The 18,179-nt window shown below is 36.5% G+C and overlaps 1 protein-coding gene across 1 annotated transcript in view; it reads right to left on the bottom strand.

Moving 5' to 3' along the window:
* Positions 1 to 779: 779 nt before the first annotated feature.
* The window catches only part of ntsr1 (neurotensin receptor 1 (high affinity)), a 73,707-nt gene continuing 56,307 nt past the window's right edge, over positions 780 to 18,179 (bottom strand). Inside the window, exons 3-4 of the mRNA XM_056385570.1 lie at positions 13,651 to 13,735; positions 780 to 6,237 (exon numbers count right to left, since the gene is read on the bottom strand). Of these exons, the coding sequence (XP_056241545.1) occupies positions 5,982 to 6,237; positions 13,651 to 13,735 (341 nt within the window). The 3' untranslated portion in view covers positions 780 to 5,981. The remainder of the gene's footprint in view (positions 6,238 to 13,650; positions 13,736 to 18,179) is intronic.

The following is an 18,179-nucleotide window of genomic DNA, read 5'->3' as shown; positions in this document are numbered from 1 at the left end:
GGCTTTTTTTCCCCTTTGCAGTGGCAGACATTTTGCTGTTGCTAGGAAACATGTACTCAGCTGTCAATCACTTGTGTGCTGTGGGACATACATGATAACTGTCAGCAGCAGCTACGTTTAAGCAATCAAAAACAGAAATAACATCTAAGACTTAACTGATCCAAGCTCCCAGTGTTAGAGATATTTCCCAAAGCTGAGAAGAAACATCTCCGGTTGGTCAGAGCAAAAACTAATAGGCTTTATTTAGTTTAGTTGGTTGTTTTGTTGGTCAGGCCTGTCGCTGCTCTCATGACAGGAGAGAAAACGTATCTTATATTCAGCCAACATGGTAATTCAAACCCCTTCTGTGTCTGACGAAACAGCCGCCAACGCTTTGCCATGGTGTTTGAGTTCCTGCTTCACAGGGGACACAGCCTGGTAATGTCCCATGTTATTCCTCAGACATCATCTTTAGTAAGACATGTGGCTTGTTTGATAAGACAACAACCCTCTGTGCTGAGATGCATGTGCTTTGTGAGTAATCTTTTTTTAAGCCAGCTATTAATTGTCATGAGTGCACTTTAGAAAAGGTCATACACTGTTCTGCTAAGTAGAGTGTGTGTGTGTGTGTGTGTGTGTGTGTGTGTGTGTGTGTGTGCGTGCATGTGCATTTATGTGTAGGTGTACACTTCTCTTTGTATAGCCTTACATACCTGTGAGAGAGACAGTGGGGCAGGAATAAGACAAGAGAGACGAGAGACAAAGGAAACACTGTAAACAGCAAAGTCAGTACAACAGTGTAGAATGTCTTAATTCTTTTATTATTTCTTTTTATAATGAAATAACATTCTGTGATATACAGTTAAACATGGCTGATCTGAATCATCAACTAAAATGAGCAAAATATTCCTTTTATTTAAATACAATGAACACTGGGTTAAGGCTAAGTCCACACCACTACATTTTTATTTTAAAACAGAGCTTCAAAACAAAATCGATCGACGACTATTTAGCTCCATAACTAACACACCTGAAAACACATATTGCGTGACCAGTCACACACACTGGGTATGCGTGTGTAGGTGTAAACAGGAAGCAGATTGTATTCTCTGCAGTTGATTAGTTGCAGAAAATAATACAGACAAGGAACAACCGCTGCTAGCAAAGACAGCGAGGTCAGCAATGTTTGTAATATATCAACCATGTTGCATTCATCACTGGCATTTGTGACTGAAAAGACTCAATCAGGGAGCGACCATGTGTGTTTACGTCATTGTTTCCAAAGGTCTCTGTTTCTTCCAGTCCAGACTACCACTCAAGCACAGACTTTTCAATATAAAACGGAGTCAGAAGCGTTTCGAAGGCGTGTGGACACCAGGAGTAAACATGACAAAAGAGATGTGTTTTAAAACTGAAATGTAGTAGTGTGGATGTAGCTTAAGACACATTCAAGTTATACACATCCATGTGCAGGTCTGTACTGCAAAGTCGAGAGTACAGTCTGAATAGTTTGTACATTTAAAGGGATATACAGCAGAGGTGTTACTAGGATGTCATGTCCGGATGCCCCGTGGAAAAAGAAAAAAATAATTAAACTGTAAAATCTAGATTTCATGATGAGCGTTTGTATGATGATCCAGAGAGGAAAACTTGAGAGCAAATTTTGGTTTGGATCTTCAGTAAGCTGCAGAACTGTACAGAATAGAACGCACATGGTCAGGCAGCGGTGCCTGTATGATGAAGGATAGATCTGCCTAGGATAGAACGATGTCTAGTCCCCATATGATTAGCAGGGCAGACGATTCCTCTGGGCTGGCAAAGCTTATCTCCGCTTATCTTTTTTTTTTTCATGTACTCCATTCAATATGGCTGGTGAAGCTGTGGGAAAGGGAATCTGATGGTTGGCCCGAATGAAGTTTTAATAGAGCATACAGTATATACAGATTCAACAACAACACAGGTACTGTACAGGAACACAGAGCCATATCCACCAATACAAAGCTCAGCAAATAACTTTCACCAATAATAACTATGTACACTTTATTAAAAATGACAATTTTTTTGGCAATTTACTGCTGTGATATGCACTGAGAAGATGGCGAGAGTGTCATATATTTATTACAGTATAACAAAAGCGCTGGGGAACATTGTAGGTTTATTCTAATTGATTAAATTTCACTCCTGGTTGATTTGGCAACAGTTTTAGTTACTGGTAGTAACAGCTTATGTGGTTTAATACTACAGGTCACAAAATTGTGGTGCCAGGAAAACAAACTATTGTTGATTGAATAATGTCTGCAAATAACCTTTTTCCATCAATCTGTGAGCAGCTGTGATCTGATTTCATGCTGCACAGCACAACACAGTGATAGGAGTTGGTCAAACTGCTGTGAAGTGGGATGTGTGCAGCCTGTTGCCTGCAGCTCTTCATGTTACAGCTCACTATGGCTGCTCTTTCTTCCACTAGTGCCTGCAATATTTCAAATTGATCTTCTGTCAGAAATATGCCAAAAATGAATGTTGTCTTGATTTGTAGACTAACAAACACTTTTCTCTTTCTGTGACTACTTCATAATAAAAGTCGACTCATAATTCGCCAGTTAAATACAGACACAGGGTTCCTAAGACTGCAAACATATAAATAATGCAATACTTTTCATCACCCTTGTGTTATCTCATTGCCACTTTAAGGTGGTAAATGCTGAATACATAGACATGTAACTGTTGCTTATCTTTTTGCACAACTGTAGTATTATGAAAAACTATAGAGACCTCCATATTCCCCTCAGGTTGAACTGTAATAACTCAGTATAACTGGTGATCCCCTGAATCCTCATCACTTTAGTTGGCCACTTTGGTGGCAAATTGAAATCAGTGAGAGTGACAGTCTGAGTTCTCTCACCACCAGCTGAAAATGACTGTGAATAAAATGGTCAAGTGCTGTTGATTCATTGATCCCTTTAAAGCAAGAAACATAAGTGACTTGTGCAGAAGCACATTAACAAGTAACATAAATTGTAAATTACTTGAACTCTGTTAGGAATTTACAAGTGCGTGTGTGGAGAAATCATTACGCTCACACTCTACACACGGGTGCTTCAGGATACTGACAGCACAAGCAACACGTCACTCCTTACAGAGAAAAGCTCGGCCAATTTCACTAATACGATTATGATGACACATTTAAAACAGCTGGCCTGTTTTAATGTTTGATATGCAGTGGGGTCCAAAGGTCTGAGACCCAACCATACTGACAAGATTCAGTTTAGCTTGCCGTAACATTAGATCATGTAGTAAGTAAATAAGTATATTGCCTGTTCTCAGTAGGATTTTGTGTGTAAAGTCAGGTACTTCTTACAATTTGCTTATACAGTGTCTGAAGTTGTAATCAGTACAGTCAATAACAGTAACAGGGTGGGCACGTTAATAGAATACAGCAACACTAAGTAGTGCAAGATGCAGATTTGCAGATAAACCTATTGCAAAACAAAAACATCAATATTGGACGTTTCTGCAAAACCTCTGATTACATTCTTGCTTCATGCAATGTCTTTTTGTAGCAACTACGGTATGGTTAATGCGATTTATAGATCACGATTATTGCAAATAAACTCTGGCTGATGTATGGTTATGGTTAAGGTGACAGTATTCTTCAGATGTCTGAAACACCAACTCTGTAACCCCCTTCATCTTTCTGTATTTTTCTGTAACTCACAGTCTGAAAATTAAGCCCACATCATGTGGCAATAGGCCAGATATTCAACCTGAGGTGTACGCGGCTATCCTTGTTTGAGTGTTGCTGTTTAGAGCAACTATAAACACTTTTGCCCTCAGGCGCACTTGGATGCATGAACCAGTGTGTAAAACACTTGGTGAAGGTATGATTGAGGTTGAGGAAAGACCATTGTTATTGGAAAATAAAGGCAACCTTGACGACACGACGTGGTTACAGTTAATAAAAACAGCAAACATAAACTGCAAGTCTGTGGCCTCCTTGACTTCCCCACCCTCACGTTCTGCCTCGTTAAATCAAGGGCACAATACTTCCTGCAGTGGCACTGAACATAAATCATGATGTGTGGAATCGGATGTAATTCCAAGGGTTACTGGGATGGTGCACTGGGCTAATAATAATTTGCAGGAGGCTAATAGGAAATGCACTTCAGGTCAAAATGGCCTTTTAAAATGCTGTTGCTGGCACATGGATATATGATGGCAATTGCATTTCTATAATCCTCCGTAGAAATCTTTGTGCGCTTTAGCTGAAGATTTGTTTCGTATCCTCGTCTTCCTCTTCATCGAAAAGTCCCCAGATCTCTGATTTCTCAAGCAGCGGCTGGTGGGAAAGCATTAGAGTGGGGGCACTGTGTCTGTCTAAGTGCTGCTTCCTCTGCCCACACAGGCCAGATATTATGTTCAGCATAAGCATGCTTGTGTCAGTACATTAATTAATGTCTACCATGTGTTATTTGCTCCACATGGTCACACCTGTACAAATAATCAATTACAGCCACTTCTGCTCTTACATTACATCTTCTAAAGGCGTTTATGAATACAGGCTATTACCAGAGGTAATCATAATGTCTTCTTGTACTAAGCAGTGTGACAAGAACCCCCTCCATTTTGCCAAATTATCTTGGAACATTCAGATACAACATTATCTGGACACACCCACTAACATTTTGTCAAAAAGCAGTTGTAAAAAAAATCAAAACAAGACAGGCAAGTGACAGTGATGCAAGAGATTCGTCCTACACCGTGCAACTCAGTGCAACTCAGATCTATGAAAGAGAAATACCTACTCTTTGGATCCTTTTTTTCTAACATCAATGGAGGGATTATCCACAGATGCTCATCCAAAATAGCACAAAGGAGGCTGACATGAGAATTTGTTGAGGTGCAAGTATTGCCAGAAGCTATTCATTGTTGTTTTTTTTTTTCAGAGATTGATGCTTTAAAACACTGAAACACCAGTCATTTATACTGTATAGCACCAAGCAAGTGTAGATGATTGGTCCAATATAAACATGTAACATACTGTATAAAACATTCACATATCCATTATCTATCCTCCTCCCTGTTTTTCATTTATCCATTGTCATATTTTATTTTATTTTTTCTCTCTTTCATTTCACAAACTCATGTTATGCTGAACAAAGATACAATAACTATATACAATAACTGTAACAATAAAAGACCCAACAATTTGTGATAAAATGTGCATCTGAAATGAAATCACAGTGGTCTCAGACTGGGCACCTGGCAAGGATGACCCACAACCCCCAAAACCAGGACCATTAAGTGCGCTGCACCTTCATGCATGCACACATAAATGCATTTATGCATGCACCATAGGCGTATTCATCAGGATGGGGGACATTTATTCCAGCTCTTATTACACCTCCCGAGCGCAACTTTTAACACCATGGTTGCCATGAATGTCTGAAGGAAGTTAAGTAAGTAAGCCTCCTGGACCTCTTTGGAAAAGACCAATTGCCGATCTCATCAGCATGACAAGACAGCTAACCGTTAGCATACTGACAAGTTCTGTCAGAAAGAACCACCATGACTCATAGGCTAGCAACTCCCTTGACAACGCCACATTGATTGATTGACACACATGCAGACCAATCAGTGTTGAAGTCATGCCACACGCCGCACCGTTAAAATTTTTATATCGGTTAGGTAATATGTCTAATGATTGGTATAGGACATGATAAATGTCTATGTAAGCACTGAAAACAACTATAATATTATGATCATTATTTCCAATCGAAGTGAAAACCAGGACAATTTGTTGAAAACTGTGTTTTACAAATATTTGTCAGGACACCCAGCTTGAACTGGGACACCTGACCCTACATGACAATGGCGATGTGTCCAAGTAGTGGATCTGTTAGCCTTGCCAACTCAGTACCAGAATTTCTTTGATGAAGTTGGACCAGTAACCACAAAATGGCAGCGGATTGATTCTTAGTAAGAGAAAGTGTAATGCAGTCCAATCAGTACGCCGTCTCTTTGATGATGTTGGTGGAGAGGGTGTGGTTGCTGGAGATGCTAATAGAGTGGCGGGTCAGGGGGTGGGGGTGCCTCCTGGGCGTACGTCGGCACGGCATGCAGAAGTAGCGCAGTGTGGAGAAGAAGATCTGGCGGTAGGTGGCTGACACCAGGTTGTAGAGGATCGGATTTATGGCCGAGCTGACGTAGAACAGGATGTTGGTCAGCATGTAGAAATAGTGGTAGAAGTCATACAAGTCACTGTGAGAAAACAGAAGACAGAGAAATATTATTTTGTGTAGCAAACGTACTAAATAATAAGATGTGGCATATTAAACATCAATGCAATATTATCAAATTATACAGACATTTTACTGAAGTGTGGCATTTTTGACTAGACACTACATAGACAAAAAACATTTTTATTTTCTTATATGTAGTATATATTCTCTCCATTACACAATGCCAAGTTTTTAGCTCACACAGTTCATGCAGACTTGTGGACAAATTATATTTCATGAACTGTGTCCTAGTTCAGGGCACAGCTGGGAATGCAAAGCAGAAACCCTCCGTACGGTACCTTTGTGACCTATGATGCTGTGGTCTGACCAAGCCTTTATTATTTAGTCTTTTTATTTCATTTGACATCAAAACATGGTCACAATATTTATTGATCCAAGGAAAGAATCTAAAATCTAAAAGAATTTTGATTTAGATGAGTCTGTCTTTTTTAAAAGGATATTGAAACACTAGCATGGTGTTCCCACAAGAAGGTGTCGTAGACAATTATGTGATAATAATAGAATATATAAGTAGGTCTCATGAATAAACTGTGTGAACTTGTCACATTACCAATTTAGCTAGTTAAAGTTGTCGGAACTCACTATTATGTTGCCAGCTGGCTAGCATGTTAGCAGTAAGCTTCTCAGCTACATTAGTATGCCAACTAGCTTTGCAAGATGTCACTATGCTTCTGAGCTTCTAGTGCTATTTGCAAAGATGCATTGATGAATTTCTCTGTGCCACTTTCTGTTGTGACCAAAACTATAGACAGATACAGATATTGAAAACAGTAGAGTCGTTTTTGTTTCAATTTAATAAATTACTGACCCTGTGTCAATCCAGATTATATTGAATCCGGTTTTGAAGAATTATTCAGTGACCTTCATTTCAATTTTATATCATGTGATTGTAGCGGTACTTTCAAGTCTTTGGCAGTAAAGTTATACTATGCATGCACACAGCCTGACCCAAAAAGTGATTAAAACACTTCCAACTTGAGCTGACGCAATCGGGGCACACAAAGTTGGTTAAGATGTAGATGTGGACGTCTTAAAGTAAAAATCTCACCAAGGGTCACAGAAAGGCTAAGGGCAGCTCTCTCCTCGTTTAACTATAAAGAATGTACCGTATAATGGGAGTGGAAATTGTATCTTAATTTATTCCACTGGGCAGATACTTTAGAGTTTTTGTGCTGAGAATTGACAGGGTAAGAAGATTTATTCAGCCAACCAGACTGAGTGATGCCTGGTGCTTACTAATGGCTGGTGAGCATGTATTACACTAACTCAATAATCTTCTCTTTAGATGTCACTGCTCATTTGAGGCCTCATTGGTCCCCTACCAGAGATGCTTCCAACGCCATCAACAGATCAACTACTGAAGAAGTGTCTCCAAGTTAAAGCCGTAGGCCCTCTGCCAGCCTCAGCCTTTATTAATGCTGTCAAAGCTACAGTAAGAGGACGGGAAGAAGAGATAGGAAGAAACATTTTCAATGCTGGAATTTATAGACACATGAAGAGTGAGATAAGCTTTTGAAGTCCTTTAAGTGCAGATCTAATCTTCAGCTGTCTGAAAAGGATACAGATTTTTCTTTGCATGGGCAACCATAAACCGCACCACTGCAAGTGAAACCCTCTGTAAAAGGAGCATATTCATTCTATTTGCAATCTAACTATAAAAACATGAAATCCTTTTATTTCTTTATTATAGCCTATCCAATTTAAAAAATATTATTGTACGCTCTAAAATACATAAGTGAGGTATGAACCTATGAATTTAACTGACTGATCTATCTCTCTTGCTGCTGCTGCAGAGACGGAGGAAGAAGGAGATTAAGCTACACAGCAGGAGGAGAGAGGGACATTAAGGATGTACAGATTACATTTAATGGGACATGAGATTGGAGGGGAACCGAGAGAGTAAGGAAGGAAACAAGTGGAAGATGAGGAGCAGAAAAAAGACTACACATTCCAATTCCAAAGAGAGCAAGCATTTCAGTGCCATGGGGGTACTAAGTTGGGAAAACACTTCAAGCATGTACATGCTTAAAGGCAGAATGAATCTTCATGTTTGGCAACTGGTGTGGATATTTTTCCATTTTTTAACAGAAATGTTTTTGGACGTATTTGTGGAAACAGTATCACAACCTGAAGCCTCTGAGAGGATGATGGAATTTCTTTTTAGTTTTAACATAAATATAAAATGTATTTGTCACCCTACTGTCTCATGGTATCTGAGAAAGAGCAAGCGAGCAAAACTCCACATGCATGCTCTTTTGGTCACTCTTTCTCTTTGGGCAGATTTTTTGGGACTTGATTATTGCAGCTCCTGCACAAGTGCTGCGGTCGTCCTCCATTACAGAGAGAAGGGAGTCTAGTGTCACCTGTCACTGTATGAAGGGTTTAGTATTAGAGGTGGAAAATGACCAGACTGCCAAAACTCACTGCAACAGAGTAGAACAGTAACCTCAGCAACATATGGACTCACAGACTAACAGAGGTAGTGCTTAATGATGTAATGATTTTTCACCTGCATTTCACTGCTTTGCTTACTGTGCACTGTTACAAATAACACTTTGAATATACAACTATATTATTATAACTCCCCTCCCTGAGATAATATCATACATCATGATATTTGGGCGAAGCCCAAGCCTAGTTCAGATGTCATCAGTCAGAACCAAACATCTACACCCCTGGAGAGCACAAATACGGTGCTCTATCACAGACAAAAAGAAACTCTAAAATATATTCCTTTTCCAAGTTTGAGCAAATACAGTGTAAATTGATACTGAAGATCTGTGCAACTCTAACACAGCTTGCAAAAAGAAACTTCTGTCCTAACGTATGCCTTGGTCCTAGGCCCGAGTCTGGCCCATATAGAATCCAGCTGTTATCCTCTGGTATTGACTGATAGCCAGAAGATATTTTGTATGTGCACCAGAATTGGTCCAGATGTGGTACATATACATGCTATATATGGGCCAGATTCGGGCCGGGGAACCAGGCTTATACAGGACTAGAAGAAAACAAGCATGGCCAAAGTATGGGCTGGATTTCCTTTGCTGTCTGGGAAGTGTACTGGTGTAGCACCAGAGCAAATGATGTCCAAGGATTTCCCAGGGAACATAGACTATATGCGTGCTCTTGGTGGTGATGTTATCATCTCTTTATGGATAATTTAACCACCAAAATGTCTCTCATGAGAACATACAGTATTGTATTTCTTTCTTTGCACAGTCAAAGCAGTTATGAATGGATACTAAATAGAGGGTATATGACAGAGAAAGGGGATGAGATAAGACAACGACGCATGCAAACAGCAGACAACAAAGGTAAAGCAAAAGGTTATAAGTCATAACATATCAATATGCCCTAACACATAGTATAGATACTCCTGAGCGTCATGTCAGTTACTAGAATCAGCTGTATTGATCTGTTCTCCTCTCGCAACGGACAAGGGTCACTGAAGTGTGCAGAAAGTCAATGATGTGTGTGTCTGTCTGCATATAGGGACACCATTAAAGATGACTGAGGGTAGGATTGAAAAGGACAACAGGGATAGGATTGAACATGACCTTTTCTTTATATATACTCTATTCTGCAATTCTGTGGGGCTTTGTTTATGTAATGGAGGATGACACATGAACAATGAGCTGTGTTTGAATCTTTGCTCAGGTAGTATTTGTCTTTTGTAAAAATCCCTCAAGCAGCAGACATTTTTCATTATAATTAAACATGGCGTTGGGCAAACTCTGGGATACAAGGGCAGAGTTTTCAAATGTGGTGATTCTGTGCTTCATGCACATCAGTCAGTTTCCTCTTTTGGCAGATTCAATCTGGACAAATTTACCAAAGAAGACTGCTGCTACTCAGAAACAAAAGCAAAAATATTTCAGTGGTTGTGACTGCTACCAGGCCCTACAGCACTCACTGATACCTCCCAATCCCAATTCAAAGCCATCTGCCCTGGGTCCTTTTTGGCATGAAATCAGAAAAATCCAGTCAACATGTCCTGAGGCTCCTGTGTTATTTTCTGTGATTTGGACATTTCACCATAGAGACCCATTTCTGTTATTGTCTCACATATCAACACTCGATTTTTGTTTCATATTTATTGTCAGGGGGCAATCGCAATCACAATGCAGGACTGGTTTGTGTCCAGTAGGGATTGAGGTGATTCGTCAATTCAGTCATTTAGCTGGTAAATGATTGAATTTACATGCTGAGTTTGGGGACTAAAATGTCCCCAAACTCAGCATGGTAAATTTTACCATGCTGAGTCTGGGGACATTTTAGCTGTCCTTCTCATCAACATCAAAACACATATATAGTGTATAGATATATAAGATTACTATCAACAGCTGTTTAATTACGAGTCTTGGCAAGAACTTCACCCATTGTTGTGTTTATAATGCAAGAGGTTATAATTCACCCTCTGAGTAGCGCTACTTCTTCAGAGCAGACAGGACACTACAGTGACTCAGTATCGGTAAGTGACAAGACAGTCTGACTGTTGCTAGCTGGTTAGCATGCTAACTTCAGTAGAGGATAAGAAGTGATAGTAGCTCTTGGTGAGTAAAGGAATGAAGTTTGATGCTGAACTCTCAACGTTTCTTCCAGGCTGGTAGGTAAACAGCTATTACTGCTAACGTTGCCTATGTTGCAATGGCAAAACTTACAAATAGCTCTGTTAAGGGAGTTAAAGCAATCTGAATTCAATTATTACTAAAATATTTATATGCTTTGATTTTGCAGTGATTATGAGGGATGGGAAGTTTTTAAAAACAGTATTAAACATTAATTTCGTTTTTTTTTTATATAAATATATTGATATTTGGTTGTACTCCTTCACTGTCTCTGTCTGTCTGGTGTCTAAGCACTAGTGTCTAACAAAACTGATAGCTGAGGAAATCTCAACAGGCGAGTAGACAAGATCAAAAAAATCTAATTTTCTGCATATCCTTTCCAGCTGACTTTGACTAAGTGACCTTATTTTATTGTCGCCTTTTACCATGCAGAAGGCAACCTGAGAACCTCTTACAAAAAGTGAAGAAGACTGTCCCTTATCATTGCAGGAGAGTTGACTCATGCTGTCTGTCTGCTGATGCTGTACCCTGTGGTTTTCTTGGCTGCTTGTAACAAAAAAAACCCACTGAGAGAATAATAACGGTGCTTTTCTCTCATGATGCAGAAAACACACCAACGCGCCAGTGCAGGATTAGCATAATCCACCTTCTTTAAAGACAAATGGCTGCTCACACTTTCACAACCATTGTTGGGTGGCTACCAGTTGCTTAGTGATGTGATACAAAGAATTCTTATGAATAAGTAATACACTTAATTGTAGCTAATTTGAGTAATATTATATTTTTTGCCTCTCAGGTAAATCAAAGACTGTAGTTCAAAAGATGAGAAAAAATGGCTTTCAATGTGTCTCACAGTTCAATTCAAAGAAAAAGAAATTGCAACTCCATCCTTGCAAAAATATAAAAACTGTAGGCTTTGCCCAAATAGCTTAAGGGAAGCTTTAATCTACACTTTTGGCAGATAAACAATATGTTTCAAACGCCTCCTCAGGTAGCGATGCAGAGGAACAGTGGAAACACTAGAAACATGATGATATCTGAGACATATGTGCTTAGTGATTACAAAAAAATGATTACAGCCTCTCTGTCTCTTCTGTTCATTCATGCATGTCTAAAGTCCAAAATAACAAGCAGCTTTCATCATTTTACTTATTACATTTTGCTAATTTTTCTCTGATTAGCTCTCTTGTCTGCCTGAAGCACAAGTTTAAGCCAACCTTATATTTGAATTCTCCTCAATTAAATATAAACTACAATGATATAGTAACAGTATTCTGCATATTTTTTCAGAAAATGATAAATTACTGGAAACCAGTTAGGACCCTATTACTCGACTAAAAACTGATGAAAAGTGCTCCTGCTTCTTTGTTTGGTTCTGCGTTTTGTGGCCTACTGCACATGTGCATAAATGCTCTCCTGCTGGCCCCTCCCACATTTTACCACTGGACCTATAGATGTTGCATTGTGATGATGTCCCACACATAAAATTAGAATAGTTGAACAAATATAAAACCTCAATGGTTTAAAATACATACTATAAAGAGTGATAATTTACTTTTACTTACTTTTTTATATATGTGTATTGACAGTATATACATGGTGATCAATTGGGAAAATGCTTTTTGGGACAAACTGGTATCAAGGCTGTCTGGCAGCACCATATCAAACCCTCTAAATACATCTGTGGTCTGGACAGACCACTGCAACCTATAAGGTGAGGGTCACTGAGCGTGTTTACTGCCGCCTGACCGGTACTAGCTTTTGAAGCTGTTACAGGGTAATTTTACAGTCCACACTGACTGGGTTTGACAATGCTGTTTACTGAAAATTATATTTGTGGTCTAATCATTTCAATGTCATATTACTTGAAATGTAACGAGAGCTGCATGAAGCCTTCATGGGCAACAGAGTCAAGAATTAAAGGAAACATTCTTAAATAATAGAACTGTACTGGCAAATGACATTACAAATTGGTGAAATTTAAAGGGATCCTCTCATTTCATTCATTTTGATTCATAATAATAATTACCTGCTGGATGTGCAAATTGAAACTGTGAACTAAAAAAGCTCATCACTGGTCTGTTTCTTTCATGATCACAGTTTTTATGTATCAGAATATCAATGATATGATTAAAATGTATTTAGATGTCAAAATAAGAATTATGACATGAAAAATACATTAATTTGATTCATCATAATGAATAACTGCTTCGAACTTGCAATCAGTGATGGATCAGGGAAAAAGAAATGAGCTATATTTATGTTTGAACCAACTCCTTGTCTTTCTAATTGACTGAACAGGCAGTATGTTTACAGTTACCCATGTGTTTACTGTTGATGTATAGATGTCTGTTCCTGCATTTAAATGGTCTCTATAGAGAGAGGTTTTCCAAGTACTTACATTCATTTACTGAAATGGTGTGTGTTTGATCTAATAAGGGAAACAATATATAGTTTAGAAGGGTTGATTGTTAATAAAGACAGAGAGAAAAAAGAGAGGGAGGAGAGAGGATGAGAATGTTAAATGAAGGCAATCTAATCAGGAAGATGTATCTGGCCTGCTCCTGTCTGTCAGGCACTCTTAACTGATGACCCACTAAATGATGGCTTTAGCCAATATTTGTGTGTGTGCGTACTAGGGTTTGTGCATTTGTGCATGTAAATGATCATGCATGTGAAGGTCTATATGTGTGTATATATACAGCATTGGTGTACAGATCTCTGCAGAGATCCAGTGAGCTAACAAACTCTAGAAGGTTCCCATGAGAGGTTCACATGAGAGGCTGAGAAGAATCATTACTCACTCGGACCAGTCAGAGATGTAGCAAAACATGAGGCGGCGAGTGTGATAGGGCAGCCAGCAGACCACAAAGGCTATGACCACCGCTCCTGGACACAAGAAACAGAGAGGTAGCATCAGAAACTGAGAAGAAGCCCAAAATAAATTAGCCAGATACAGTAAGTAGAATAAAATATACACTCAAAACATAACGCAGATGCAGAAAGTGAAAAGCAGTATTTCCAGGATCTTCAGATGATTATAATGTGAAACAGTCACTTGAATGGGAAACTGGTATTACACTTATGGACTCCACTGCATACATTAATATTAAAAATGTAGGAAACCAGGGTAGAGATAATATTAACAACTTGAAGTAGGTTTGCATATGGATGGTGGGGACATGTCCCTACCAATAATTTGGGAGGACAGAATTGTTGCTACCAATATTTGAGTGAACTCGTTTGTGCTATGCTTGGAGTGAAGTCATATTAGATCTTTCCAATGTGCCCTTAAAGAGCTTACGTCTCCAAAAAAACTATTTAAGCATGCTATTATTTGACTGACTAAAAGGACGAGAGCTATCTGAAGGCTCAAATCAGGTGAGAATGACACAGTGGTATCTAACGTCACCACGATGACGATGCTATTGAACCATATAAATAAGCGTTAACTAACAAGATAACTCTGGCTTCTGTGTTCTGTAGACTGGCAGTGAGGTTGGTCGCAGGAGTAAACATAAAATGGTTGATATATCAAAGTATAATTTTAATATCTGTAAAAAAAAATCTCATGAAAATGTCAACATGAATACTATGACTTTTTTTATGCTTTACTATACTACGACGTTTTTATGTCTAACTACACTGTTACTTTTTATGCCTTTCTATACTATGACATTTTTATGCCTTACTATACAATGGCATTTTTATTACTTTTTATGCCTTACTATACTGTCGTTTTTATGCCTTAATATGCTATGTTGTTTTTATGACTTTTTATGCCTTACTATACTATGTCGTTTTTATGTCTTACTATACAATGTCGTTTTTATACCTTAGCTTACTCTGTGGTGTAATGGACAATGCTGCGGTTCAAGCCCAATCTGGGACCTTGTGGCTTGTAATTTTTTGACATTTTTAAGCCTTACTATACTATGTCTATTTAACAGATTTTATGCCTTAAAGTAATATGACGTTTTTTGACAATTTCATTCCTTACTATACTATGTTGTTTTTATGACTATTTATGTTTTACTATACTTTGTCGTTTTATAACTTTTTATGCTTTACTATACTATGATGTTTTTATAACTTTTTATGCCTTACTATACTATGTCGTTTTTAAGATTTTTTATACCTTTCTACATTATGTCGTTTTTTTTTACTTTTTATGCCTTAATATACTATGACGTTTTTATGATTGTTTATTCCTTTTCATATTATGTCTTTTTTTTGAGTTTGTATGTCTTACTATACTATGAAGTTTTAATGACTTTTATGCCTGACTATACTATGTAGTTTTTTGAGATTTTTATACCTTACTATACTATGTCTTTTTTTGACTTTTTATGCCTTACTATACTATGACGTTTTTGTAACTTTTTATGCCTTAATATAGTACGGTGATTTTATGCCTTACTATACTATGTCGTTTTTATGATTTTTTATGACTTATAATACTATGTTTTTTGGGGGGATTTTTATGCCTTGTGATAGTATATCGTTTTTATACCTTACTATACTATGTAATTTTTATGACTTTTTAACCATTACTATACTATGTCATTTTATAGCTTTTTATGCCTTACTATACTATGACTTTTTACGCCTTGGACCTTGTAGTATGTCGTTTTTATGACTTTTGGGCCTTACTATACTATTTTCTTTTTGTGCCTTACTATACTATGTACTTTTTATGAATTTTTATAACTTATTATACGATGTCTTTTTTTTGACTTGTTATGCCTTACTATACGATGCCATTTTTATGCCTCTCTATACTATGTTGTTTTTATACCTTACTATCCTCTGTTGTTTTTTGACTTTTTTTTGCCTTACTATACTATGTTGTTTTTATGATTTTTTATTCCCTATTATACTATGTCGTTTTTTTTTTACTTTTTATGCCTTAATATACTATGACGTTTTTATGATTGTTTATTCCTTTTCATATTATGTCTTTTTTTTGAGTTTGTATGTCTTACTATACTATGAAGTTTTAATGACTTTTATGCCTGACTATACTATGTAGTTTTTTGAGATTTTTATACCTTACTATACTATGTCTTTTTTTGACTTTTTATGCCTTACTATACTATGACGTTTTTGTAACTTTTTATGCCTTAATATAGTACGGTGATTTTATGCCTTACTATACTATGTCGTTTTTATGATTTTTTATGACTTATAATACTATGTTTTTTGGGGGGATTTTTATGCCTTGTGATAGTATATCGTTTTTATACCTTACTATACTATGTAATTTTTATGACTTTTTAACCATTACTATACTATGTCATTTTATAGCTTTTTATGCCTTACTATACTATGACTTTTTACGCCTTGGACCTTGTAGTATGTCGTTTTTATGACTTTTGGGCCTTACTATACTATTTTCTTTTTGTGCCTTACTATACTATGTACTTTTTATGAATTTTTATAACTTATTATACGATGTCTTTTTTTTGACTTGTTATGCCTTACTATACGATGCCATTTTTATGCCTCTCTATACTATGTTGTTTTTATACCTTACTATCCTCTGTTGTTTTTTGACTTTTTTTTGCCTTACTATACTATGTTGTTTTTATGATTTTTTATTCCCTATTATACTATGTCGTTTTTTTTTTACTTTTTATGCCTTACTATGCTATGACTTCTTTATGCCTTACTATAATATGAAGTTTTTATGACTTTTTGTGCCTTACTATACTATGCCATTTTTATGCCTTATTATACGCTAACTTTTTTATGCCTTACTATAATAGGACGTTTTTATGGCCTTTTATGCTTTACTATACTATATTGTTTTTATGCCTTACTACACTATGATATTTTTATAACTTTTTATGCCTTACTATACTATGGTGATTTTATGCCTCACTATAATATGTTATTTTTAACCCTTACTATACTATGTTGTTTTTATGATCTTTTATGCCTTATAATACTATGTGGTTTTTTAAAACTTTTTATGCCTTATTATACTATAACATATTTGTTCCTTAGCTTAGTCTATGGTGTAGTGGATAGTGCTGTCACTTAATGATGAAAAGGTTGAAGGTTCAAGCCCAATCTGGGATCTTGTACCATGTTCTTTTTATGCCTTACTATACTATGTCATTTTTATGCCTTACTATACTATGTTGTTTTTATACCTTACTGTACAATGTAGTTGTTTGACTTTGTTTGCCTTACTATTCTATTGCTTTTTCATGACTTTTAAGCCTTACTGTACTATGAAATATTTATGACTTTTTATGCCTTGCTATACTATGATGTTTTTATGACTTTTTACGCAATACTATATTTCAACATTTTTATGACTTTTTATGCCTTACAATACTATGACGTTTTTATAACTTTTTATGCCTTACTATACTATGACTTTTTATGCCTTACTTTACAATGACTTTTTATGCCTTACTATACTATGACGTTTTTATGAATTTTTATGCCATAATTTATTTCGACGTTTTTTGACATTTTTATGCCTTACTATACTATGACTTTTCATGCCTTACTATACTATGACATTTTTTGGCATTTTTATGCCTTACAATACTATGACGTTTTTATGACTTACTGTACTATGTCGTTTTTATGACTTTTTATTCTTTATTATACTGACTTATTATGCCTTACTATACTATGACGTTTTTTGACATTTTCATGCCATACTATACTATGACTTTTCATGCCTTACTATACTATGACGTTTTTTGACATTTTTATGCCATACTATATTTCAACGTTTTTTGACATTTTTATGCGTTACAATACTATGACGTTTTTATGACTTTTCATGCCTTACTATATTATGACTTTTTATGCCTTACTATACTATGACGTTTTTTGACATTTTTATGCCATACTATATTTCGATGTTTTTTGACATTTTTATGCCTCACTATACTATGACTTTTTTATGCCTTGCTGTATTATTTCGTTTTTATTACTTTTTATGCCTTACAATACTGTGACGTTTTTATAACTTACTGTACTATGTCGTTTTTATGACTTTTTATTCTTTATTATACTGACTTATTATGCCTTACTATACTATGACGTTTTTTGACATTTTCATGCCATACTATACTATGACTTTTCATGCCTTACTATACTATGACGTTTTTTGACATTTTTATGCCATACTATATTTCAACGTTTTTTGACATTTTTATGCGTTACAATACTATGACGTTTTTATGACTTTTCATGCCTTACTATATTATGACTTTTTATGCCTTACTATACTATGACGTTTTTTGACATTTTTATGCCATACTATATTTCGATGTTTTTTGACATTTTTATGCCTCACTATACTATG

This window comes from Seriola aureovittata, chromosome 9 (genome assembly GCF_021018895.1).
Source record: "Seriola aureovittata isolate HTS-2021-v1 ecotype China chromosome 9, ASM2101889v1, whole genome shotgun sequence".
NCBI classification, from domain to species: Eukaryota; Metazoa; Chordata; class Actinopteri; order Carangiformes; family Carangidae; genus Seriola; species Seriola aureovittata.
Note: the sequence above shows the minus strand (reverse complement) of the source record. Positions and strands in the feature narration are given on the sequence as shown.